Source organism: Diceros bicornis, chromosome 12, assembly GCF_020826845.1.
Source record: "Diceros bicornis minor isolate mBicDic1 chromosome 12, mDicBic1.mat.cur, whole genome shotgun sequence".
NCBI classification, from domain to species: Eukaryota; Metazoa; Chordata; class Mammalia; order Perissodactyla; family Rhinocerotidae; genus Diceros; species Diceros bicornis.
This window is the reverse complement of record NC_080751.1, coordinates 14702949-14730129: the sequence shown is the minus strand read 5'-3', so window position 1 is coordinate 14730129 and position 27181 is coordinate 14702949. Positions and strand designations below refer to the sequence as shown.

The following is a 27181-nucleotide window of genomic DNA, read 5'->3' as shown; positions in this document are numbered from 1 at the left end:
GCAGTATGTCAACTGTATCTAAATTTTAGAAAAAGCTGAGAATGCTCATATTCTGTTTTGTAAACATATCTTTTGTATTTTATCTATAAGTTGATTCTAAAAGTTGAAAATCAGTAACAGCTTTATATTGTTATGAACATATAAAACATTGGTCACAGCAGAACCAAGCAGTGTGCTTGGTTTACTCTTGCTTTTCTGCAATATTCCTAGCATCCAGATGAAAAAGTTATTAAGTTAAGCCATATGAATTTGCCACATTTTTGTAGGTCAAAACAGTCAAATATAGGCAATTTCACATGGTCCAACCTAATATAAAGATGAATGTAATAAACAGCTGTGAACTCCCTCCACTTTAAGAAATAAAAACTTACCTGTTCAGTCGATGGCTCTTCTGTCATCCAGTGGCGTTCCTGTCTCTGCTCTCTAGAGAGGTCTACTGGTCTAAGTTGGGAGTTTATTATTCCCACGAGTGTTTTTATACTTTTACTAAATATGCATATATCCCTAAACAAAATATAGCATTGTTTTGCATGTTTTAAAATTTCACATAAATGGTATCATATTATTCGTAATCTTCTGCAATTTGATTTGCTCTACATGTTTGTGATATTTTTCCTCAAGGATAGATGTAGCTATAGGCTATGTGTATGCATTGCAGCTTAATGTTTGTACGACTGTTTTTGATTTATTTCTTTGTTCTCTTGTTGATAGATAAATTTATGTTATTTTCATTGTTTTCCTCTTGGATTCAATGTTTCTAAGAACATTCTTGTACATGTGTGAGAATTTCTCTGGCGTGTACACTTGGGAGTAGAAGTGTCAGAAATGATATCCATCATCACTGTATCAGAGAGCACCAATTGCTCTGTAAATTGAATGTATCTCTTTACACTCCCACCCACTGCTTTTCATCTCCAACACTTGGTATTATAAGACTTTTATATTTCTAGCAATCTGATGGGTGTGAAATGGTATGGTCTCATTCTTCTCTGCAACACCAAATTCCAGGAGGCAACAGAGCAATTTGTAAGTAATTTGAGAGAGAAAAAGTTAGTGATAAAAGAATTTCATATGACATGAATTATAGCTCATCCTTCAGGCAGCAGATAGACATTCTCAGATGTAGTCATTGCTCTAGAATTTTTATATAAGAGGAGACTTAGGGATATATAAGCTGGTTGGAAGTGAGGAGGAAGGGAGAGAGTTTGTCTTGAGGATGCATTTGTGTTGCAAGCACACTATTTTTCACTTAGTTTGTATATTGCAAAGCTTCCTAAAGTTCCTTTAGTTAGTCTTTACAAAATATTTGGAACAATCCAATTATTCATGTCAAACTTTTTTTTTTATCATTAGTAGTAGTAGTAGTAGTAATATTTATTTAAGATGGCTTTAGGAGAGCGCTCATGGGGCTTATGGCAGGAAGAGAGTTGTTAAAATTCTTCTGAGTGCCCCTCCCCAGGGCGCAGCCATGCTCACAAATGCAAGTGCTGTTTTGATGAATAAATGTTTTATTCTAGCCACAAAACAGTTGGAAAATGAAATTTAAAACAGCAGGTAGCATTAAAAAAATCAAGCACCTAGGAATAAATCTAATAAAAAAATGTGCAAGACCTCAAGACCAAAACCTGTAAAACGTTACGGACAGAAAGAAGACCTAAATAAATGGAGAAATATACCATATTCATGGATCAGAAGACTCAAAATTTGAAAGGTGTCAATTCTCCCCAAATTGACATTTAGAGTCAATATAATTCTATCAAAATTCAAATAAATTTTATTTTGGTGAAACTTAAAATGATTCTCAAATTTATGTGGAAATGCAAAGGAAATGTCCTTATAGAAAAAGGACAAAGAAGGAGAGTTTAGTCTATAAGATATACAGACTTATTATAAGCTATAGAAATGAAGACTGTGATATTGACATACAAATAAACCAGAGATGCAGAATAAAGAATCTAGAAACAGACCCCATCACATGTGAACATTTGATATATGGCAAAGGAAGCATTGCAGAGCAGTGGGGAAAGGATGGTCTTTAAAAAAAGAAAGTGCTGGAACAACTAGCTATCTATATTAAAAAAAACAAAGAAACACTATCTCACACTTCATGTCAAAAGCAATTCTGGTAGATTGTAGACCTAACATGAAAGGGAAAACAATGAAGCTTTTACAAGATAACAGGAGAATATCTTCTGTCCAATACTTTCCTTGAGGAAAATATTTATATATTTGATTACAGTAAAACTAAGAATTTCTATTAATCAAAAGATACCATTAGGAAAGTAAAAAGGCAGTCACGGAGCGGGAGAAGACATTTGCAACACATATAATCACAAAAAGGTTTCTATTCAGAATATATAAAGAACTACTGCACATCAGCAAGTAAAAGACAGACAGCCCAGTAGAAAATATGTAAGAGATTTAAACAGGTGCTTCCAAGAAGAAAGTCAAATGGCCATATGGCCAATAAACACATGATAAGATTTTCAACTTCATTAGTCTTCAGGGAGATGAAAATTTAAAAAAACACAAGGAGATACTACTACACAGGAAGGCTAAAGATAAGAGTCTGACAAGACTAAGTGTTGTCAAGGGGACTTGACAGCAAGGGAACCCAGTTCTCTCTGACTCCAAGTCTGCGCTCGTAACTTGAAAACCCTCAGTGAGCCAGTGCTGATGTGGTGTCCCTTCCATTAGTGGGCCAGAACCCTCTTGGGAAGACCTTGTGAATGGTCTGACTGTAGGTCCTCTCCTAACTGCAGGCTGAGCTTACCTTGGTAGGGAAATAGCGGCTGAATTTGAACTTCTTCAGGGTCAGGGTCACGGAGTATGTCCCGAAGAAAAGGATGAAAGACATGAGTGCCAGGTCTGGGACGAACTTGCAGGAATTCCCCAGCAGGCGCCCACCGTAGTTCAGACACTCCTTCTTGCTCAGCAGTGACCAGTCCAGCGCTGTGAGGTTAAGGGGGTTGTACTTGGAGACCAAGCACAGGAGAGAAAGGGTCAGGGCCTTCCTGGTGGGTCAGCTGTGTCCTCCCCTCTGCAGTCCCCAGGCAACCCACACACCCCTCCCACCCTCTGCGGGGCTCCAGCCCTCCTGCTCCACGATGGTGCCCAGCAACAGAGTGATGTTCCTGGGGACAGGCTGCTTCAAGGGATAACAAGCAGGAGGCTCCCTGGGAAGATTAGGAGCTGACAGGTGTTTCTTCACTGTGTTCTAGGGTGCACTGCTTTGTTGGCAAGGAGGAAAAGCACAGAGGGTGGGATGCCCTCTCCCTCAGCAGGCCTGGCTCCTGGCTCAGTCAACCACGGGTGCTGTTGGCACCCCCTTCCTGGAGTACCTCACATTTACTCTCCCCTTTCCTTCCCCTATGCACACCCTTTCACATATTGGGGCTCACACTCCCCCCTTGTCAGACCTCTCTTGGGTCAGTCACTTCAGTCACTGCCCCTTTTGGCATCCCAGATGCCTAAAATCCAGGGCACACAAAACAATTATATATATGTATACAGTCACGTGTTGCTTAACGACGGGGACACATTCTGAGAAATGTGTCATTAGGCGATTTCTTTGTGTGCGAACATCATAGAGTGTACTGACACACACCTAGATGGTATAGCCTATATATTCCTATATATATGTTCCTAAGTATATATATATGTGTGTACATATATACATATATGTATATACATGCATATATATATTTATATGTGTTTCTAAGTGTAATAAAAGAAGAGTAATTTATAATAAAATTTAATACCTATTTTTGTAAAATTAATGTGTAAATGTTCAGGAACCTATGTAAAGAAGTAAACAGACACTTGCAACTAGCTATACTGGATGTTTGGATTAAGAGAAGGGTGGTTGGGCCGGCCCAGTGGCGCAGCGGTAAGTGCGCATGCTCCGCTGCAGCGACCTGGGGTTCGTAGGTTTGGATCCTGGGCGCACACCGATGCACTGCTTGTCAAGCCATGCTGTGGCGGTATCCCATATAAAGTAGAGGAAGATGTCATTATGTGGCACATGATTGTATGAATATATATAATAATACATAATAATAAAATATTCTTGTGTATATTCATATATACATATGAATATATACATATATTCAAGATATACACTTAGGAACATATATATAGAAATGTTAGCCCAGGGCCAATCTTTCTCAGCAAAAAGAGGAGGATTGGCATCGAATATTAGCTCAGGGCCAGTCTTCCTCATCAAGAAAAAAAGAGAGAAGGGTGGTAGTTCGATATAATAATGGTCCCCAGCGAATCATGCCTCCTGGGTCCACACTCCTTTGCAATGTGACACCTTCCATCAAAAGATGCAGGCTAATGCTCCATCCCTTTGACTCTGGGCTGGCCCTGGGCCTGCTTAGACCAATAGAATGGGGAGGACGTGGCCTTGAGCAGGTTCTGAGCCTAGGCCTCAAAAGGCCTTGCAGCACCTGCTCTCACCCTTTTGGGACCCTGAGCCCACTATGCTGTGAAAAAGCTCAGGATCAGAGAAAACCATGCAAAGAGAGAGGCGCAGCCGTGTGCTGACCGTCAGCTGCATCCCTCAATCTCCCAAGCGATTGGAAATGCCCCCTGCAGGGTAGCAGGCCCCTGCCCCCGCACTGGCCTGGTCTCTCTCCTCCCTCATCTCTGGAGGCTTCCCTGTTCAATCCCCCACCCTCACATTGTCTCTGCCAGACTGGTCCACCCACTGTCCTCAGAACAGGTTTTGTGCTTTCCTTCTTATGCCCTCTGTCTGTGCTGGTCCCTCGGCCCGGAATGTGCTTCTCTCGACGGAACCAGCTTTCCCAACCTTGAAGACCAAATCGCCTTTCACTTTCTCTAGGCTCTCCCTGGCCTCCAGCCGGCAGGGTGCCCCCTGCCTCCAGGGCTGGAAGTACACATTTGGCTGGTATGTGACACATGGCATGCTCTGCTCGTGCCGTCCCACCTCGCCACAAGCTTATTACAAGCCAGTTGGAGGGCAGGGGCCACGTCTGTTTCTTATATGTCTTTTTAGCCCTCACAGCGCACACAGCACCTCGCACACAATAAGTATTCAGACACAGGCATGGACTGATTCCATTCTCGCCCCGTCAAAATCAGATATTTGAAAAATCTTAGGTTAAACTGCCAACTGAGCAGCCAGCTGCCTGTGCAGGGGTAACTGGAGGAGCAACTCAGGGACTCTGAAGCTCCAACCATCTCCCCCAAGGCCTTCCAGTGCTGCCCTTCGCCTGGTTTTGGATTTCCACCATCGGAGCCACAGGCTGGGTGCCGCCTCCTGAGGGCCGCTGCTCATCATTATTGGGAAAGAGAGACCAGACCGGGGGGCCAGGGACTCAGCAGCACAAAGGACAGATGAGACTCAGCGGGTGGAGAGGGGAGCATTAATAAACTTTATGGGGCTGGGTGGGAACTGGGGGTCCTAGGCAGAAATTGCAGAAAAAGGTAGAAAGATGGATGGGAAACTCTGTGTACAGCTCTGTGCAGCCCTGCTCTCCGTTCCTCACCTCTACCTCTCCTTTGCGTGTGTGCGCGTGCGTGCGTGTGATATTTATGCACATGGATCTAATGGAATGAGGCATGTTTTAAAATGGGATTTTGACAGTATATACTTAAAATAAAAATATGCATTTACAAAGCTCCACAGGTCACCCTGACAGGCAGCTGGGGTTGACCTCTGGGTTGCCATGAGATGGTCTCAGTTTCCCAACTTTTCTCACTCTCCCCACAAACAAAAGCTCTCAAATGTCTGACGTAAGAGGAAAGGACTTACCAGAGAAGAGTTGGTGTTTGGTGGCGGCAGGGCTGAAGCATTGAACACGGTTGTATTTGCTGTGGATGAGCACAGGCCATGGGGAAGGGTCAGCAGCTGCTGGGCCGGGAGCCTGCGACCCGTGCTCCTGGGCCCCCACCCTTTCCCATCTCCCTCCTGTTCCTTAGAGCCAAAGATTGGCTTCCATTGCAAGGACAGCTCATCGTACTCCCACCCCTCTTCACTCTCCTCACTTTGCCCAGTGAGGGCAGGGGTGGTGGAGGGAGCCCCGGCCACAGCTCTGACAGACCAGCCAGGCCGGCTAGGACAGCTCCTGTCTGATGCTGAAGGGCTAGCTTTAAAAACTGAAGTGCGGGGCTGACCCCGTGGCTTAGGGGTTGAGCGCGTACGCTCCGCGACTGGGGACCCGGGTTCGGATCCGGGTACGCACGGACACACTGCTTCTCTGGCCATGCTGAGGCCGCATCCCACATACAGCAACTAGAAGGATGTGCAGCTATGACATACAACTATCTACTGGGGCTCTGGGGAAAAAAAAAGAGGAGGATTGGCAATAGATGTTAGCTCAGAGCCAGTCTTCCTCAGGAAAAAGAGAAAGATTATCACGGATGTTAGCTCAGGGTTGATCTTCCTCACAAAAAAAAAAACCAAAACAAACTGAAGTGGGGAATCTGCTGCCAAGAGAAAGTGTTAACACAAGCTGGTGGATAATGTGCCACTGGACCCATGTCTGTGCTCTGAGACGTAAAAAACATTTTCAAAGAACTTACTCTATGCCATGTACTATGCCAAACCCTTACACACGTCATCTTGCTAAGTTCCTAATTCGCCAAGAAGTCTCCTCATTTTAAAGATGAGGTAACTGAGGCCCACAGAGGTTAAGTAACCTGCATTGCCCAAGGTCACACAGCTCGTACTTGGAGGAATCATGATCCACAGCAGGCAGGCTGGCCCAGAGCCGATACGCCTCCCAGCTCTACACAGCGAGCATCCTTCCCTGCCCTGCTCCTCTCCACATACACTTCGCTTCTCTCCTGCCCCATCCATATGTGCCTTTTTTTTTTTAGGTCAGCTGGGCCTGAGAGAACTTGTTTATCTTCTCCAATCTGCCCCTTGAATACAAGCCAAGGACAATTAAACCCAGGTCCAGGACCTGAAGGAGAACCAGGATCCCAAAGGTGCTGCTTTCAGCTGTTCACTCCACATCCGTGGTCCAGGCTCTCCCCTTCCCCAGCCTCAGTGTCCCTAACTGTAAGCAGGGCATATGAGGGCTCCCTTCAAGGGCCAAGAGAGGAGTTGAGAGAAACTATAATCACTCCCCTGGGGGATGTGGCCATTCATTTAAAAGGCAGGCCTTGGACAGCCTCCATTGCCCTCTCTCTTGCTGCTGCAATGCGTGGGTGCAGGAGAAGGGCCAGGTCCTCCTCACCTTCCTCCCCAAAGTGAAGGCTGACTAAGCAGTTCCTCTGCAGCGGGTTTGGGGAAGGAGGGAGGAGGCGTGCCAGCCATTTGCTGGAAATGCATTGCAAGCCCCACTAGCTCCTGCTGGCTGTGGTTGGGGACACAGGGGGAAGAAGAGGCTATTCTTGAAGCTTCTTCAACCTCCAACAAGCTGTCATGGGGAAGACGTGATCCAGGGCCCCTCTGTGTTGCCCGCTTCTGGAGCATTTGGGGCTGGGAGTGGCTAAGGCATTCCATCTTGACCCAGGGCAGAATATTCCTAGAAGCTCTACAAACTCAGAGGTTTGTTACAATTGTTCTGAAGAAAGCTTCACTTAATAGAAATCAGGACATCTGCTGCCTTTCCTCACACCACTGACCAAGAGAACATGATGCACAATTAACAACGGAGCAGAGAAGGTAGGCAAGAAGGCTGACTCGGGGCTACCCAGGCAAATGCTAACAGACTCCCAGCTAATGCTCTAGCCTGGAGAGTTCCGACGCCTTCCCCTGGCCCCGGGTTGTCAGACCAGACTTTCCTTTGATGTCTTCTGCTTAGGTTTAGCCGTTCTTTTGTATCGAGAACTTTGTAGGATTTATCTGAAAGCCACTTTGAGATGAAGAAGGAAGAAATATAACATGGAAAATTCCAGAGAGGGTCCAAGTATCAAATATTTTAAAACTCTAGTGTTTACAAAGTGGTACTCACTTGGGATTGAAAGCAGCCCAGTCAGTGTGTGCAGCATCCATAAATAGAATACAAATCAGTTACAATGGAAACAAGATTAAATTTAAAAGGAGCGTGCCCCCAAACAACCTCGTATGATGAGGAGTGACAAAGAGTGGTAGTGTGCCACAGTCAGACTGGGTTTTGCAGTAAAACTAGGAAGATGGAACAATTAGTAAGCAAGTGGCCCACAGACTGGGAAAGACACCCTTCTCACTTAGTTCCCCCCACCCCAGTCTCCTAAATGTCTAGAACTTTCCTTTTCACATTCTCCTAATCAAAACTAACTTGTCCTGGTTCTGGTTCCTTTACGCTGAAGAAGCTGAACATCTATGGCTCATTATTACTAATTAATAGTTCAACAGAGCAGTAGTTCTCAAACTTCAGCATGCATCAGAATCACCTGGAAGGCTTGTTAACATATAGTTGTCCCTACCCCAGAGTTTCTGATCCAGCAGATCTTGGGTGGGGCCCAAGAATTTGCATTTCTAACAAGTTCGCAGATGGCGTTGATGCCGCTTCCTGGGACCACAGTTTGAGAACCACGACAATAGCATGACCCAAAAGAATGAGGTGACATCAGGCACCTGGGCAAGGCCAGAGGGGGTGCTATTTGGAGGCAGGTGGATTCTATTACAGCCCTCAAATCCTCCCTTATATGCTCCTACGTCCCCTGTTCCTACGGCCCCCCTATGTTTGATTTCTCCTGTGGGCAGATGATGCTCAGAAAGGCCAAAGCTCCCCCATATGACCCCAAAATTTGGACCACTTCTGAAAGAGATCAAGGACATGTACTTCCAAAAGCCATGTTTGCAGGAACATTTATGTTCAGTGCAATGAATCCACAGTCCAGAGGGCATGAGCAGCAAGTGGGGGTGCCCTGATGGGCCCCACAGAGAAGAGATTCAATCTAGGGCGGAACATAAAGGGCGTGAAGGTAGGGTGTCCTCAGTGCCCTGGGCAAGCAACGTGTTGTGGCCCAGGACGAAGGACAGCTTCACTTATCGTTGGCTTTTAATGGAATAATTCAAAATTGATGAGAGAAAAAAATTAAGTCTCGACTTCTTTACAAAATCAGTGCAGTGATGGAGAGAGGGTACAACGAAAACCATACTCCCTGAGGTCAGGACATCTTTATCTTCCACAAGACCTACTCTAAAGGAGGGAGCACAATCATTGTGCAGCAAATATTTTTGATTGACTTATGATCAATTTTTTATGGATAGTATGTATTAAGGGGCTGAACACCACAGTATCTACTTATTTCCTCCATCCCAATTTGAAAACCTCAGAAGAGTTCCATGAGACCGGCAGGGCCAGCGTTGATGTCCCTCTTTTACAGCTAGGGACACCGAGGTTCAGCGTGACCTTGGGTGGTCTCTGGACCTCAGTTTGCTTTCTGTGAGTCCAGCCTGGTGGTGCTCAGAGATCTATGAGTGATCTCCAGCCCCTGCTTTGTAGCATCCTGCCCACTCTGGGCACATCCCACTGAAGGCTCTTTGGGGCACGATTATGACTGTGAAGGAAGCCAGGGATTAAGACTGTGGGAAGCCCTAATTTACAGACGACAGTTTTTTGGTCAGAAAGGAACTCCACAGGAGAGGCACTGAGAATTACCACATTGACCAGTTGGTTGATTCAGCCTCCTACCCAGCGCAGAGATCCTTTTTATAACACTCTTGGCCGATGGACATCCAGGTAGTGTCCAAGTAGCTTGCTACCACCCAAGGCGGCCAATAGTTCTTAGGCTGGCAGCTCCCACCATTTTAAGTTCTTCCCTGAATTCAGCCAGCATCTGGCTCCCTGGAGCTTCTGCTCCTCAGTCCTTGTTCTGCATCCTGAAGTTACACAGGGTGAATGTGGCCCCCTGTGACATAACAGTCCTTCTCTCATACCTCTCTAAGAGGCTGAATAGCCTCAGGTTTTCCAACCACTCTTTAAATGACATAATTGCCAGGCCCTCCTCCACCCTGACCAGCCTTCCACCCTGGATGTGTCCCCGTCTGTAGGGATGTTCATCCCTCTGGTGTGGTCTCACCTTACAACGTATGTGAACACATTGGCAGTGATGTGTCAGGAGAGCTAATGGTGTCATGCACTTGGGACCCATCTTGTCTACCTCTGGCCTAGAGCAGGAACCCCTGGGCAGCATTCCTGAAGTGGGGCCTCCACTTCACCCCACACTGAGGCAAAGCATGCCTTCTTCCCTTCCTGGGGTATCCCTGCTCCCTCCTGATTATAACCCTGGGATCTGGTACTGTGGCCCTCATTAGAGCTACTGTCCCCTTGGTTTCCTTCTAAATACCGGGTTAATGACCCTGCATTTGCTCTCTTGGGATAGTCAGCCCTTGGCTGAACAGCTCCTCCCAGGAAAGCTCACTCTTCTGCATTTGAGTAGAGAGCTGGGGCTGGGGGTGCGGGGTGGGGAGAGTGGGTGGTAGGTAGGGGCCCAGGGCCTGTCTAGGGTTACTGGTCACCTGTGTCGGGGGCGACGCACTCGCACTTGTAGGTGGTGATGGAGTCGGGCTTGAAGTCCACGTTGATGGGGTAGTACTTGAAGGCACCGATCATCTTCTTGATGGCATCGTAGATGAAGATGAAGCTGATGAGGGTGGAGAAGCCCTCCTCGGTGAAGCGGGTGATATACTTGATGATAAAGCTGGCATCTGTGGCCACCAGGATAAGGCACTGGACGGCTGAGTGTAGGCCAATCCAGAGGCGAAACTCCATGTAGTCCAGGCCATTGCCTCTGGAAGGCAGACGGAAGCGAGGGGCCTCCAGCCCAGGGCTCTTGGCTGTGCTTAGCTCCCCAGACCTACCCTGAGTGGCTCATTTGCCCCTCCTGTGGCACAGTTGCCCTCCTAGGAACTGTGAGAGGACTGGAGACAGGGACAATTCCTGGGTGGGGTTGTCTGGTCTTTGAGAGTTCTGGGAAAGGATCTCATGGTGGGGGGTGGGCAAGAAGGTGCTAAGACATCTCAGTTCTCACACATTTGGTAACAAACACCCAGATTGAATGAAAATCAGGGAATTTCAGAATGACAGAGCTGGAGCAGGCCTTAGAAATGGCCTCATGTTGTAGATGAGGCCACTGAGCCCGGAGTGGTGACAGGAACTGCCTGGGTCAGGGTGCAGCCTTCTGACCTCCAGCTTGAGACTTCATACACTGCACTGACTTCCAAGCCATAACTGCTTATGAGCAGAGTGGTGTGAACTATCTCCTCTTGTCTTGACTGGATTTCTCCCTATCAGCTGTGCTAATATGCACTAAAATGGCTTAAAGGCAGGCAGCTGGAGGGAGTCAGGAGGGACCACCTGGCAGTCCTTCCCATAGATAAAGACAGCTTCAGTACCTCCTCACCCCTGCCTCCTCGTTGGGGCTGTTCCCCTGCCCCAGCCTTGGGCCCAAGTGTAAGAGCAGGCACTGGGGACCACCAAGGGGCACCTACTTGCTGAAGTCAAAGAGGAGCTTCTCAAAGATGAGGATGGGCCCTGTGCTGCTGAGGATGATGAGAGGCTGTCCCGAGAAGAGGCAGAACAAGGAGCCAGCCATGGCAGTGCCCAGGAAGCTCTCCATCACTCCCTAGGGGCACAAGGAGTGTGAGGCTCAGCAGAGGCAGGAGAAGGGGTCTCTGGGCACAGGCTAGAACCTAGTTATCTCACCAACGACCCAGGTCACAGGGCTCGCCCTTTATTCTGGGCCCTCTCCTCCTGAAATTCTGCTCCCCATTTCCTACTCCACAGTCCCTACCATCGCCAATTCCTCTTTCTAATTCCATTTGGATAAAGGTCTCATGTGACTTCCTTTTGGTACTGTAGGGCTTAGAAAAGGGGGCTGCCAATGGACATGCCTGTCCTATGTGCATTCTACTCCCAGAGGACAGCCCATTCATCCATCCAATCATTTATTCATTTAAACATCTCTTAGGTGCTTTTAGAGGTCAGATCAATCACTCATTCAAAATCCATTAAGTGCCTACTATGTACCAGGCATTGTATTAGGTACTGGGGACCCATCAGTGAACAAGATAATGTGTCTTTAGTCCAGTGGGAGAGACAACAGGGTGTCTCAAGCTTGGCACTACTGACATTTCTGGTTAGATAGTTCTTTGTTGTGGGAGATGTCCTGTGCACTGTAGGATGTTTAGCAGCATCCCCTGCCTCTCCCCACCAGATGTCAGTAGCATACCTTTCCCAGTTAGGACAACCAAAACTGTCTCTAGGTATTGCCAATTGTCTCCTGGGGGTCAAAAGTGTCCCTTGTTGAGAACCACTGCCAAGGAGTGTGATAAACTGGGATAGGTTCAGGGTGTCATAGGGGCACATAGTAGGATGGAAGGGGTGCTCAGGAAGGCCTCCCAAGAAGCAGATATGTAGAAGCTAAGATCCAAAACTTGAGCAGGGAATTGACCAGAATAGGGTAAGTGGAAAGTGGAGTGACGAGAAAGTGTCCCAGGCGGGGGAAACAGTGTACACAAAGGCTGGAGCTGAAAGGGAGAATGCCTTTGAAGAACTGGAAGATGACCAGGGTTGATGGAAAACAATGCAGAATGAGTGAGGAGGACAGGAATCTGAGAAAGGGAATACTGGGAGGTGAGGCTTGGGAGGCAAGTAGGGCCATGTCATGAGGGCCACGTGGGGAGGCTGGGATTCATGAGTCAAGGATGATGCGTGGGCTACTGGGTGAAACATGGCGTCACTCACTATGCTGGGGAAGGCCCGGGGAGCAGCAGGTGTGGAGGGAAGATAAAGGATGCAATGTCGGCCCTGTGAGTGGGGGATCCTGAGGAGCAGTCATGTGGGCATGGCCAGGAGGCAGCAGGATATTAGACCTGCAGCTCAGGAGAGTGGTGTGGGCTGGAGACAGGCATTCATCTCAGTTTATCTGGGAAATGAGTCTTCACCTTGGTACTTTGAGCTTTCCAACGGTTCTACCCCAAAGGCCCTCATTGGCAAAGACCTTTGCCTGGGTCTCGGACTAGTGTCTCCGCTGAGCTGATGTTTACCCCAAGGAGGCCTGTATTGTTGTCACAGTAACAGCTTACCATCTTTCTAGATCTGTCTTAACTCCAAGCTAAGAATTTAAGGTTGGTTAATAATAATAGTGTGGGGAGAAGTCCACAATTATCAACTCAATTAATTGTGCTGATTAAATTATTTCAAGCATCAGTGGGAAAAGTATCAAATAACAAAGTAGATGATTCCCCTTAAAAGTTTGATCTATTTACGTCATCCTTAAGTTCGGTAATTAGTAACATGATTTAGCTTTAGATATTTTTAATAATGCTGGCTTGTTAATATTTTTTTGAAGGGTAAAGGATTACTAAAAGTGATGGTCTGAACCGGGATGGTAGATGAAACCCAACCCTTGGTTTGGGGATTACAGGAAGAAGCTCCTTACCGCCACCCGGTGGTAGAAGATTTTACTGAGGTTTGCACTCACATCGCCAGCTCACACACACCTGATAATTGTCAGTGGCATCCCCCAGAAGCCCACCGAAGGTGATTGCGTTGGTGATGCAGCCGAGGTAGATGAATAGGATGGCAGAGATGGACTGAATGTGGAAGCCGTCATAGAAGTCACTTAGGAACCAGGGCAGCTTTCTCTTGACATCCAGAAGCAGGCCACCGAAGAACCTGCTTGAGACAGGCCCAGGGGCTGCTTTCTCACCATAGACACCATTGCAGGGGCAGGGCTATTTACAGGAGCCTGCAGATCCTGGGGTGAGGAAGGGAACTTGCCTAGGGGTATATGGGAACAGAGACTTTCCACCAGAACATTTAAGACCAAGGAAGAACTCTCACAGGACTCAAAGTTGGTGGTCGGTGCCATCTCCACTGGGAAGGGTGGTCATAGCCTGGATGGGAGAGGGAAGGTCTGATGGGAATATGCCCTGGGGTAGACCTAACATTCCACGGAGAATGGAAATCCCAGGGCCACAGATGGCCATCCTCCTCATGTCCCTGATTATGAGCAAATGTGTCCAACTTTACGAGATAGAGACATCCCAGATTATAACACAGATTCATCAAGGGCAGGTTCTGAACCATATAACTGGTTTCTTTGCTCTCTGGAACAACCGAGTGGGGAATTTTAGGATAAGGGACAGTGTTTATTGGGGATGCTATAACCCATAGATCTTAACGCAATGCTTAGCATGCATAGGATTTCTCAACCTCAGTATTACTGACATTTTGGACTGGATAATCCTTTGTTGGGGGAGGCTGGCCTATGCATTATAGGATTTTGAGCAGTATCCCTGGCCTCTATCCACTAGATGCCAGTAGCATCTTCCCTTCAGTTGTGACAAACAAAAATGTCTCTGGACGTTGCCAAATGTCTCGTGGGTGAGGACTGGTGGGGGGGGGCACAAAATTGCCCCCACTTGAGAACCTCTGGCTGGTATAGAGCCAAAGGCATATAAAACATGACTCCATTCTCAAAGTCATGATTTACACATAATTTTGTAGGGCCGTGTCCTTTCCTAAGTTCAGATCAACTTGAGTTATTCCAAGAGCTAGCAAAGAAACCCAAGCTGGAAGATTTTTCTCTTGTTTTCTAAAAAAAAAAAAAAGTTTTTGAATAGGTAAAGTAAGGTTAAAAAAAAAAAAATCAAAGGGTAGTGTTATGGATTGAATTGTGTTTCCCCCAAAAGATATATCAAAATCCTAACCCCCAATACATTCAAATATGAATGTGACCTTATTTGGAAATAGGGTCTTTGCAGATGTAATCAAGTTAAATGAGGCCATCAGGGTGGGCCCTAATCTAATGTGACTGGTCTCCTTATAAGAAGAGAAAAACAGAGACACAGGGAGAAGGTCATGTGAGGACACAGGCAGAGATTGGCTGTGATACAGCTGCAAACCAGGGAACACCAAGGATTGGTGGCCACCACCAGAAGCCAGGGAGAGGCAAGAAAGGATTCTACCCAGTCTCAGCGGGAGCATGGCCTGCTGACACCTTCATCTGGAACTTCTAGCCTCCAGAACTGTGAGAGAATAAATTCCTACTGTTTAAGCCACCTAGTATGTGATACTTTGTATGGCAGCCCTAGAAAACTAGTACAGGTAACAAAGGGCATCTAGAGAAAAGTCTGGGTTCCTTCTCTCCTGTGCTGGTCCAGCTTCCCCTCTCCTGAGGTAACGCTCCTGCCCCTGCCGATCCAGGAGGGGCTATGAGGGCGGGGAGGGAAAGAGTGCAGGGCCAGATCCCTTGACCTGGAGCACGCCCTGCAGGCAGAGGGAGAGAAGGTCCCTAAAGGGTGAGTGGGAAGGAGAGAAGTCTAAAGGACAGCTGGCGTCAGGGTGGGTGGGCACCTTCCTGTCCAGATAAGCTCCTCCCCGATTTCGTGCACGGCGGGCATCTCTCCGTCATCCCCGCTGCTCCCTCCGCCGGCCCCTCCGCCACCGCCGCCGCCTCCAGCGCCGCCTCCTGCAGCCGTCCCCCCGCCTCCCCCCACTGAGCCGTTCATCTGGCCCAGCTCCGTCAGGGAGAACACGGATTTCCTGGAAGGGGAAGGGGGACAGGGGACAGTGGGGCTCCCAATCCTGGGAAGGGCTCAGCCCCTCCAGGACTGTACCCAGAACACCCCTTACCTCTCCAACAAAAATCATGGAATATCTTAAAATACAGAGAAAAATGCAGAAAATGATCTAACAATACCACTCACAGGTCACCCAGATTTACAGATGTTCATTCACATTCAGCATACAAGTATTTGCTTCTGATTTGGGGGGGTGGGGGGGAATAAAATGAAATCGGAAAAAAAGTATAAACCCATGTATGCTGACATCTTCCTTTCAAATCCAAAAAAAAAAAAAAAAAAGAAAAAGAAAAACGGACAGACTTGAACTTGAAGCTCCCTTTGTACCGTTTCCTGCCCCCCCCCCCGACACCCCATTCACATACACACCTCTTGTCAGCAGAGGGCACCTTCTTGGGCGGTTCAATTCGGATATTTGGGTCCCATTCTCCAGGGGGGAGGACAATGACCTCATCCAGAAACTCATCAATCCCTGCGATCAGATCTTCCCGATTTCGCGCTTTATAGGCCACATCGCTGAAGAGCTGGCAAAGAGAGAGGAACGGGACGAGAAGGGTCAGCTCTCTCACTGACGTCCCCTTCTTACCCACCTCCCAGAGCACATCACATACAGTTTCAAAGAAAATCAATTTGAACAACTTAGAACTCCTGCTGCCAACTCACTCTCAATTTTTGAGATGAGAACATAGCAGGTAAAATACGGCACAATGGGGAACAGCAGGTATGGGAGGAGACAGCCCTTCCTGAACCTGAAAGCCAGGACTCCATCCTCAAGCTGTAGGACTTTGGTTAAGTTACCTAACCTTTCTGCTTTCAGTTTTCCACAGAGCAAGCTCATTAGAAAATGTGTGCAGAGCCCAGTCCAAGCAGCTCAGATCTTCTTTCAAGTCTGTTTATAACTTCCTAGCTGTTCATCCTTGGAGAATCAGGCTGCATCATTCCACACTGTCTCCAGAGTGTTCTGTCTGACTTACAGATCTGATCGGATCATGCAGTGTTTAGAGTCCCCAAGACTCCCCATCACTCCTGGGACAGAGTGTGAACTCCTAGCTCTGCCTACAGGCTCTGTATAGTCTCCGGCTCACCTCGCTGGCATCACCTCCTGCTCTTGAAGCTCGTACACTGAGCCTATGCAGAACCACTTCCATCCAGCTTCTCTGTCTCTGAGCCTTGGCTCCTGTTCCCTTTCTCTGGACCTGCCTCGTAGGCTCGTGCTGGGTCTACCTGACTCCTGATCATTCTTAGCTTTAAGGCCCCTCATGTGTGAAGCCTCCCCTAGCTGCCTGGGCAGTAAGCACACAGTTCACTTTAGGATTATAGGTCTCTCTCTCCTGCTTCATTGGTGCTCCTAAAGGGCAGCGACTATTCCCTCATTCTCATAATCTTTAGCACCCTGCACAGCACCTGGCACACAGTAGGTGCTCAAATGTGCCTGTTGGATAAGTGAATGAATGAAAGCACAGTGTTGGATGCAGGAGCCACGGCATTCAGGTGCACACGCTTCTTTTTAGCACTTACATCATCTACCATGAGAGTTGCAATGGCGCGGCCAATTTCATTGTAGGATTTTGCTCTCCCAGAAGGTCCCAGCAGTATGAACAGAAATCTGCAAACAAGATGAAGGAGGAGGAGGAGGAAAGTGAGAAGGAAAAATAGAAGCAGGTGAACAGAAGGATTCTCTGTCCCTAAACAGTACCCATTCTTAACTCTTTAACTGGCCATACACTTGTCCCCTCCCTCCTCTGAATCCCAGATCTGCTTTGGAGAGACATTTCCTCTTCACTTGCCTCGCTCCCCGTGAGCATCCTTTACCATGCCGTCGTGTCCCAGAGCCTGGCCAACAGTGTCTCTCCCAGCTGTTGGCTCCTTCTTTTTTATGATTATTTTAAACAAACTCTCTAAAACTCTTCCCTAATCAGAAGAGTTCCCTCCCCAGCCAATTCCCCAGTTTTCCTTTTGCATTTTAGGGGTGTCTCCAACAGCACTGCTTGCTGACTGCACGGACAGCTGGCTGCCTGAGGGCAGGTGTGGTGGGCAGATTTCAGTGGCCCTCACCTAGTGGGGACGGGCACCTCAGTCACTCCGCCCAGCATAGCCGACTGGATGAGACGCACAAAGGCGATGAACGGCTGGTCCAGGAAGTCCACCTCGCCCACGAGCACATTGGAAGCTTCCGAGTCCTTGGGGATCTTCTTCATGAATTTGTTTTTCCGCTGGTCAGGGAGAGAAATGAGATAGCCATGGGTACTCTCATGCCGTGGTTTCAGCTCGCACTCCCTCACCCCCTTCAGATTGCTGAGGAGGCCTAACTTCACAAAATCGTCCCAGTGTTTCTCAAGAAACTGAAAGAAATAACCAAACACTCTCCTCCATTCTGCAGATGAGGAGACTCAAAGTTGCTTAACCCCAAGGACCAACTCAGCCTTTCGAGATAGGAAGGAACAGGCGATGACTTGACCACTGAGACATTCCTTGATGGGTGAAAACTTTGCTCGGCTGAGGTGTGAGCTGAGGGGTCAGAGAAGAGAGCCCAGGCTTGCTGGATGTCAGGACTCGTCCCCCAGCTTCCTGCGGCCCATGCAGATGGGAGTCTTGTCTCTTAAACTCCAGGCGCCCAGCCCTCCCTCTGTGCCTTCCCCTTGGGTGGCTGCAGGAGGGATGAGGCCACTGATGGCCAGCAGACCTGCTTTGTTTTCCCTTTGCCACCAGCTTCCCGACTGACAGGAACCCCTGGCCACACTTCCGAGTCTGCAGGAGACTTCCATGCCCCCAAGCCACCCCCATGAGACCTCCCAGGAAACTCATAGCTTCTGAGACTTTCTACTGAGACTAACTGAGGTTCTAGAGGCTAGCATCTGTTTGGGACAGGAAGGTCAAATAGGCAGAGTGAGTGAGGTCTGATGGGAGAGGTAGTGGAGACAAGCCCTCTGCCCAAACTTACTCCCACTCTCTGCATTTATGACTTCATTCCTAGACTTAGGACACTGGCTCCTCCTGAGTCCTCTTTACAATGAAAATACCTGAGGGACAGTCACGTACAAGCTCTTCTTAGTCTTTAACATCTTAGAATGCACTAGTTTTTCAGGAGGCTTTCTCTCTGGGCAGCAAGGGGATGAGCAAGGTACAGAGATAATTTCAGAGAGAGAGGATGGAGAGGGAGAGTTTGGGGAGGGCACGGCTGGCGGAAGTCCACAGTGGCCAACAAAGGAAGAAAGGGCACAGATGGTGGAGGCAAGTGCTGAAGAGAGATCCCGTGGACGCTCAATTTTGCCACCCATACCCCCTTGGCCGGAGTCCCTCCTGTTTCTTGTAAGCTCAGTGAAGACACAGGTTCCTTCTGTTGCTGGGGAGGGTCAGTTGTGGGCACCGGCAAAGCCAATGGGTCCTGCCCCTGTGGGCCCACAGCTGTTTTCTCATTCCATTCTTGGGGGGCGTGGTACACACTGGGCTGGGTGGCCTACTAGCACGAGAAAAGGCACGTGAGCAAGGGCTGCACCCTTATAATCTTTTAAATCCAATCAAAAAAATAAAACTCTCCAAACCACCCAGGCAACAGCCCCAGGAGCCTAAGACAGCGAGAATAAGCAAGGGTAGGAGTTAACAGGAAGGCCAGAGTCCCCATGACTCAAAAAGTCCCTTCACGGGCCGGCCCCATGGCTTAGCGGTTAAAGTGCGCGCGCTCCGCTGCCGGCGGCCCGGGTTCGGAACCCGGGTGCGCACTGACGCACCGCTCCTCTGGCCATGCTGAGGCCGTGTCCCACATACAGCAACTAGAAGGATGTGCAGCTATGACAGACAACTATCTACTGGGACTTTGGGGGAAAAATAAATAAATAAAATCTTTAAATAAAAAAAAAAAAAAGTCCCTTCATCCCAGGCGCCATCGGTCAGCTGATTCATAAGCAGGTTCTTCAGGATGGAGGGCTGGGTGTGCCAGGGCAGCTGCCATCCCCCTGCCAGCTCCGTGTCCCCAAGCATCTCACAGGGAGTGGGTGCAGGGGACAGGAGGAGAGGCGGGAGTGCCCTGGAGACAACAACAGGCTTTGAAAACAACAACGCTTTGGGGTGGCCCAACCAGCACACTCATAATCCAGGAGAGCAGAGGAACTGAAACAGGGCCTTGGTCCTCCCTTGCAAGTTGTGATATGTTTGGTAAAGAGGCCAGGGTAGTGACATGCCAGAAATGGGCCATGCTGGCGTTCTGGCCACCCTGGCTTAGCCACAGTCTGGACATGAATTTGTCCAATCAGGGCCTTGCTGATCCCACTTCCTGAACCCCATGGGGACTCTGGTCCAACTCCACTGAGTCATCACACACAGCCACGCTGTCTGAATTCACTCTCTGCTTGCTGGGAACCAGCCAGCCGACCTGCCCAGGGTGGACGTGGAGCGATGAAGAAAGAGCCTGCAGGGCAAACGCCTCTGGGCTCACACCGAGAGAGTGCCCACTGGTGTACAAACGTTGTTCCCGCCACAAGCCACTGCTGCTGCAAATGCTGAGAAGCAGCATCACCCGATCAGTTAGGAGAGCTGGATGTTGGCACCACGTGCTGGGCTCCAATCCCTACATCAAGGCAGCATTGCCTGGGGAAAGTGACAGCTAGTGTTCTCATGACCACTTAGACATCTATTAAAATAGGTTGTGAAAGATTTTACTAGGCAAGCTTTCTTATCATGGCTCCACTGTCTGTGTGCATGATTACAGCAAAGTGGGGCTCTTCTCTAAATAGTATTCCAGAATACTCGTTCCTAAGTCACTCCCAAATTAGGGGCTCTAGAGTCAGACTACCTGAGTCAAGTTGTGGTTCTGCCACCTTTCAGCTGCATGAACTTGAGCATGTCATTTAACTGCTTTAAGCCTCTATGTTCTCATCGGTAGAATGAAGATGATCATACAGTCATCTGTCACTTAACGACAGGGATACATTCTGAGAAATGCATCGTTAGGCAATGTTGTTGTTGTGCGAACATCATAGAGTGTACTTACACAAACCTAGATGGTACAGCCTACTACACACCTAGGCTACATGGTACTAATCTTATGAGAGCACCATCATATGTGTGGTCTGTCGTTGACTGAAACATCGTTATGCAGCACATGACTGTAGTACCCTCGCGATGCGCAGAAAACACTCGGCACAGTGTGGTGCATACAGTGTGTGGACCTTAAATGTTGGTTGATGCTGTTATTATTGTTAGTTTATTGTTTTGGCCACCAAAGGGCCCTCAGAACACTGACATGAGGGACTGCTTTTTTTTGCCTTCCACCAAACTTGGGGGTGACTTGAAGGCCTGGAGGTCACCCAAGCTCCTGAAGAGCCTTCACCAAATTTCAGGTTTCCTTCGTCGCCTTTCTTCCTACTCCTGGGGGCGCAGGTAAGGGGATCATGAGACTTCTGCCCTTGAGATGTGCAGGGGTTGGAGCTGAGGGGGGCCTCCTCTGGGCTTCCTCAGGGGGTGTAGCCACGGGGTTCCTAGGCTGAGTGCCTTAGAACTTGGACTCAACCTGTTTGTGGGATTCTGATCTCATCAAGAGGGTTTCAGCCAAGCTGGTGGGAGACAAGAACGGACTCTGGCCTGCCCTGGCCGACAGAACACACGCTATTGGGCAGTCCCATTCATTCACAATCACTGCTGTCCCCACAGGGAGGCCCCACTTCTTCTCTATGCCAGCCCAAATCCCCACTCCATCTTTAAAGGTGCTCATGGGTCATGGAGAAGGTGCAACTCTGTGTGCTGGCCTTCTCTCTCCAACAAACTCCAAGCTCAGGAACAGCTGGCACCTCATCTGATCGTGCTTCTCTGTCCCCCACACCCCCCAGGGCCTGGCGCAGAGCCAGCACCTGGGGCTCAGTCAGTACCCAAGTGATGGACTGTGCAGTCACCAGGTAAGCCCAGAGCTCCCACCCATCTCCTTCCTGGGTACTTCTGCTCCTTCATGGGAGTGGGGTTCTGCCCACAGGGGCTCCTTGCCCCCGAAACCAAAGGCTTCTTCCTGCCCTGGCCCTTTCCTGCAGCCAAGTACAGGGCCTATACTACCTGGTCTGTGTTTGGGGTGCGAGAAATATCATTCATGCTTCTGCTCTGGGCGTGACCTAGGAGAGAAGGAAAAGAAGGTCCATCAGGGGAAGCCAGGCTCTCGCAGGTCATTTTCCCTTGGGCCCTACACATGCTTCTCCCGTCTTCATAACCAAAGGAAGACCCCATCTCCCCTAATCCTACAGCCCCCTTGAGCCAGCATCCACTCTCTTTTCTTCCCTTCAATGGCAGCTTTCTTAAAAAGAGTTGCTAGACTCCAGGTTCCACTTCTTCCTTCTCACTCCTAAATCTGCGGCACTGTGGTCTCTGCCCCTCTGCCCTGCCTTCTTGGGTGGAGACCAAGAAGTCTGCTCTGCACCAGGCCCTGGAGGTGGGGAGGACAGAGACACATTATCAGGTGAGCTGCCAGGTGTCACTAAGCTTGGACTTTGTTGGAGAGAGAAGACCAGTTTCACTTCCGTTCTCCGTGACCCATGCGAGTCTCTAAAGCTGGCTGGGAATTTGGGCTGGCAGAGGGAAAGAAGGTGGACTCCCCATGGGGAGAACAGTGGTGGTGAATTATTCGAACCGCCTGATAGTTCCTCCCTCAGTTAAGGCAGGAGAAAGTGAGCTCTCGTTTCCCAGCAGCAGCCAAATCCAGTGGGCACTCTCACACCTATTATTTCTTGGTCTTCTGTGGCCTTTGCTCTCCCTTTACTTCCAGAGCTCTGCTCTCCCCTGGCTTCCCTCCTCTTATTTCAATCCAGGATCCTCTCCTGCTGGGTTCTCCTCAGGGTCTTTCTTCGCCTTCATGCACTGCACCTCCCCCCCACCCCCCCGCCTGTCACTAAATCCCATCTTGGCCCTTTCCTCTCCATTCTTGCTCTGAATGTGGGGCCAGTCTCTTGCTTCAATCTTGTCCTCTTCTAGTTTATTCTTTCTCAAAAAAAAATCTGATCATAGTATGTCCCTGCTTAAAACTCCTCCGAATAAAGGCTGAGTCCGCTTGCAGGGTGCAGAGGCCCCTTCAACTCGGCCCTCTTTCCCTCACACCCTCCACTCCCGGTGAACAACTCCTCCTTGCTCCTGGAAAACTCTTCAGTCTCTGAGAAGAGAAGATTCTCTCTCTTCTCCTTTTCTTCTAAAGAGAAGAGAAAACTTCTCTTTAGTCAAAGGGCATGTGCCTTCCCTTTGTGCATTCTGTGGCCTGGGCCACTTCAGGGCAGGGCCACTACACACAAAGTTCTAATCACTTATTTCTGCCTTTTATCCGGGTCCCCACCACTGCAGCATCAGGCACAGGGGTGACCTTACACACAGTGAATAACTGAGCGGAAGGCTCGTCCCAAAGCCATTTGCCGCCCAATGACCGCTGCCTCCTGGCACCCCTACATGGAATAACCGAGGCCAGGGGAGACTGAGGGGACCCTGGGGTCACTAAGAACAGAGAGAAAAGGCTGAAGCGAACCCTGCTGTGGCCGAGGTCTTGGGCAGGGACCACGCTGCCCCCAAATCATTCCTCGGGCCTGGTCAGGGGCACAACCCTGGGCTGCCCTTGTTCATATCTTGGCATTTTAGTATTTGTGTCTAGCATCTAGTATTTAGTACCTTGGCATAAAGTATTTAAAGAAAAATACTCCTTCACACTGCTTTTTCTTTTCATTTTCCAGGCTCCCTCTTTTCTCTGCCTCACAGCTCACCCCTGGTGAACGACCTGGGAAAGCCCTGTCTGTGACCGTGCACCTCGTGAGCCCCTCACCCATTCCCAGCAGACAGGGGGCTGTCACTGCCAGCATTTCATCATTGTGGTGGCACGAGACTGTCATCCAGTGATGGGAATGTTCTCCAACTGTCCTGGGGGAAAGGACCCAGCCTGTTTCTAAGAAGGCTTTTCACCAAAAAACAGGGCTAATGATGAGTTTGGTGAAAACAAAGGTATAGACTAAGATAAAAATGCCTAGCACAGAGGATGGAGGATTGATTATACCAAGACTTGATGTAGAGATGTATTTTTCAGAGTAATTATTTAGAAAATATGGGTAGTAAATTAGGCTCTGAGGGCAGCCCAGGTTTAGGGTGAAAGGTAGAATTCTCCTGAGGCCTGAGAATTGTAGACAGATTCTGGGCTTCAACTCCTCCACCTATGAAAGTCCATGAAAGCTGACATTCCACAGCCGCCGCGGCCAGAACGTGGCCAGAACGCAGCCAATGCGCAATGGCAGAGAACACACTCACACAGGCGTCCGTAGTTTGGGCTCTGCCGCATCCTCAGGTCCTCGGTGGAGTGGTGTAGGCTCGGGCCTGCTGCAGGGCTGCGGGCTGGGCTGCGATCTGGGAGGAGGAACAGAAGGGGTTTGGCAGCCGTGCTGGAGTGGCACAGCCTCTCCCATTAGCCTGGTATATGTTTATAGTCATTTCACCTAAATAAAGCTGGGCTGCGAGACTTGTCTCTTCTCCTTCTAGAAAAAAAGCGTGTTTGAGTTGTTTTGTTTTTATTTTGTTTGAAGCAATAGTCTGAACAAGATTAGAGAAAATATTTGTACTGTTGAAAGTGAGTTGGATGCACAATTGATTAAATAGGCACCAGGTATTGTAGCCTGGGTCATCCCTGATTCCACCACTTACTTGCTGTGTGACCTTAGGCAAGTAACTTAACCTCTCTGTGCCTCAGGCTCCTCATCTGTAAAATGAGGATGACAAGAGCAGTACCTAGTTGCTTGGTTATTGTGAGGATGTAGCCAGTTAACACACGTGCAGAACTCAGTGCCTGTCAGATGGTGAGTGCCGAGTGTGTACCTGCTGTTATTATGATATGCTAAACACTTTCCATTTTAAACAATTCATCTAAAGAGATTCCTCAAGGTTCTTTATTTAAGAACTTGTTCTGATTACTGCATTTATCTGACAGGTCCAGCAAGGCTAGTGTCGGGGCATCTCGACTCTGGGATATCAAGAGTGGAGGTTGCAGGTTTGAGACGTGTGCATGGAACGATTCACTCCCCCTAGTGGCCCCGGACTCTGCAAATCAGAATGACACCAGCTGCCAGGTACACAGCCCTGGCGCCCTTTGAGATGAACCCAGCCTCGTTTACCACCCGAATGTGCTCCGCTTTCTGCCGAGGCTCTCAGCTCCTCTTGGGGGTTTGGTGGGAAACTTTCAAGTGCTTTCCATAAACAAGCCATCACTACCAGCATTTTTCAACCCTGTCTGCACATGAGACTCTTCTGGGGAGCTTTCTAAACTCCCTGCTCCCAAGCCATACCCCAGACCAATTGAATCCAACTCTCCAGGGGGGGTCCTAGGCATTAGGACTCGTTTCAAATCCCCAAGTGATTGCAATGTGCAGCCCAGGCTGAGAACCAGCTCTCTTCCTAGAAATGGTTCTGCTCTGGTGGTGGGGACGACATTGGGGTGTCCTGGGGTCCCTGCAGGCCTGACAGAGAAGGAGGCTGAGGGACCACAAGAACCTCAGAATCTCTCCAGGGTTATGAAGTCCAGAAAGGCCAAGACTCTCCGGCCATCAAGGTGGGCTCACCCGGGCCCCAGGGCCTGACACTGGGCCCCGCATGCCCAATGCCCACCAGCGTACGGCCCGACTCACTGGTGGTGGAGGAGACTGACTTTCCAATGTCGACCAAGGAGCGGTGGATGGGCTTCTTGGTTTGGTGACGGTGTTTCCTCAGGAGGACGTAGCTGACCCTCTCCCGGAGCTCCGGCCGCAGGAGGCCGTCCTCGATTTGCTTCTCAATCACATCATCTAAGTGGGAAACAAACATGCCTGACCCCGGGGGGGACAGAGCGCCCCGGGGAGTGGGGGTCTTCAGTTTCATCTGTTATTAATAGGGTTAAAAGTGAGCTTGGGGCCGGCCCCATGGTGTAGTGGTTAAGTGCGCGTGCTCCGCTGTGGCGACCGAGGTTCAGATCCCAGGCGTGCACCAACACACCGCTTGTCAGGCCATGCTGTGGCAGTGTTCCATATAAAGTGGAGGAAGATGGGCACGGGTGTTAGCTTACGACCAATCTTCCTCGGCAAAAAAAGAGGAGGATTGGCATGAATGTTAGCTCGGGGCTGATCTTCCTCACACACACACACACACAAAATGAGCTAAAGGTGACGCGGGATGTAGAAATAGTCCTGGCTTTGCCACAAGCTGTGGAAACTTGGGCAAGTCACTAATCCTCCGCCTCCTCACATGTAAAAGGGCGTGTGCATGGCTGTGGGTGTGTGTGCATGTGGGTGCGTGTGCATGTGGGTGTAGAATTCTCTGTTCTATCTACCTATTGTGAAAAGTAAATGAAATCATACACATGAAAGTACCCCAAGAGGCTCAAAAGTACTGTGTTAAATGGTTTTAGTCCTAACATGAATTCTTTTTAGAAGAATATTTTTGGCAAAATCGAACGTGCTAGAACAAAATTTACAAAGAGTTTTAGGGATGAAAAGCAAGCCACCTACCCTCCCTTTGCCACTCCCCTAAATGAGAGCTAATTTCCTAAAGATGAACGGCAGTCCCTTTACCCTGACAAGAAACAGGTTGCCATGGCAATAGATGTCTCCGACCATTCCAAGAAGCCCCTCTCCCTTTTGCTACATTGCCGGCTGGCATTTCAGAGGATGACCTTTTCCTCTGTTGAGCTCTCCATGGGACTGAAATTTGGAGCAACTGTGACGCTACCTTGGGAGCATCAGACCCCAAGCCTGGTCTCTGCAGAATCAGGCAGGCGTCAGAGGGAGGCGTGTCACCCAGACCAAGGGTAGGCACGAGGTGGGGGGGGCTTCCCCGGTCTGCAGGGACTACGGTGGTCCCTGCCTCACCTATGATCTGTGGTAGGGAGCCACTGTCCAAGTCCAACAGCACCGTCCCGGTCTGCAGGCACGTCCGGAGCTCGAAGAGGCTGTGCAGGGACAGTGTGGACACGTGGGGCTTGCTCCAGCGTTCGCCTCCTTCCTCTACCTTTTCTTCAAACTTTATCCACCTGGAAGGGGTGAGGATGGGGCTCAGCATGGCCAGTGCCCTCAGGAGGAGCCTCTATCTGGGTCTCCCCAGGAGAGGGATGTCGGCCTGCACGTCATGCTATGCACGCGGTTGGGGCGTCGGTCCTAGACTCACAGGCAGAAGATCTCTTGGGGACCCCCTCCCTCTGTCCCCCACTCCTCCTGACCCTGTCATGCTCAGGGCAAAGTGGCTTCCAGAAAACAACCATAAATAGGCACGAAGGATCTTTTTGGGGGTGGTAGAAATGTTCTAAAATTGGACTTGGTGATGGTTGCACAACTCTGTACATTTTCTAAAAATCATTTAATTGTACTTAAAATGAGGGAACTTTATGGTATTATATAATAATAAAGCTATTAAAAAATTCCTCAACTGGACCCTGGTCACCTGGGGCTGGTCACACGTGTGTTCAGTGTCTGCCTTGTGGGGTGTGGTTTGCTGGGAGCAGGGAAACGTTCCCTGACAAAAAGACTTCCCCTTGGGTTCTGCTGCAGGGCCCAAGGTTTCCACGTGTCCCACCCTGGATTTTGGTTCTGAAACTTCACGTTAAAATCCAGGTGTCATCTGGGGAAGGAGAGAAATTAAATGAAGGATGTGTAGGAATTTGTCCTTTCTAGAGGCCTCGGAATCATAGGTTGCATGGAGGGGGTGAGTGGGGAGGCCTTGGACAGT

At 49.1% G+C, this 27181-nt stretch overlaps 1 protein-coding gene across 1 annotated transcript in view; it reads right to left on the bottom strand.

Annotated features, from left to right (window-relative positions):
• SLC4A5 (solute carrier family 4 member 5) overlaps positions 1 to 27181 on the bottom strand; it is a 104883-nt gene that overhangs the window by 17450 nt on the left and 60252 nt on the right. The window contains exons 7-19 of the mRNA XM_058550909.1: positions 26329 to 26489; positions 25114 to 25269; positions 23747 to 23842; positions 21533 to 21588; positions 17549 to 17706; positions 17012 to 17099; positions 15863 to 16017; positions 15267 to 15455; positions 13409 to 13583; positions 11396 to 11529; positions 10424 to 10695; positions 5780 to 5838; positions 2774 to 2974 (exon numbers count right to left, since the gene is read on the bottom strand). Of these exons, the coding sequence (XP_058406892.1) occupies positions 2774 to 2974; positions 5780 to 5838; positions 10424 to 10695; positions 11396 to 11529; positions 13409 to 13583; positions 15267 to 15455; positions 15863 to 16017; positions 17012 to 17099; positions 17549 to 17706; positions 21533 to 21588; positions 23747 to 23842; positions 25114 to 25269; positions 26329 to 26489 (1900 nt within the window). The remainder of the gene's footprint in view (positions 1 to 2773; positions 2975 to 5779; positions 5839 to 10423; positions 10696 to 11395; positions 11530 to 13408; positions 13584 to 15266; positions 15456 to 15862; positions 16018 to 17011; positions 17100 to 17548; positions 17707 to 21532; positions 21589 to 23746; positions 23843 to 25113; positions 25270 to 26328; positions 26490 to 27181) is intronic.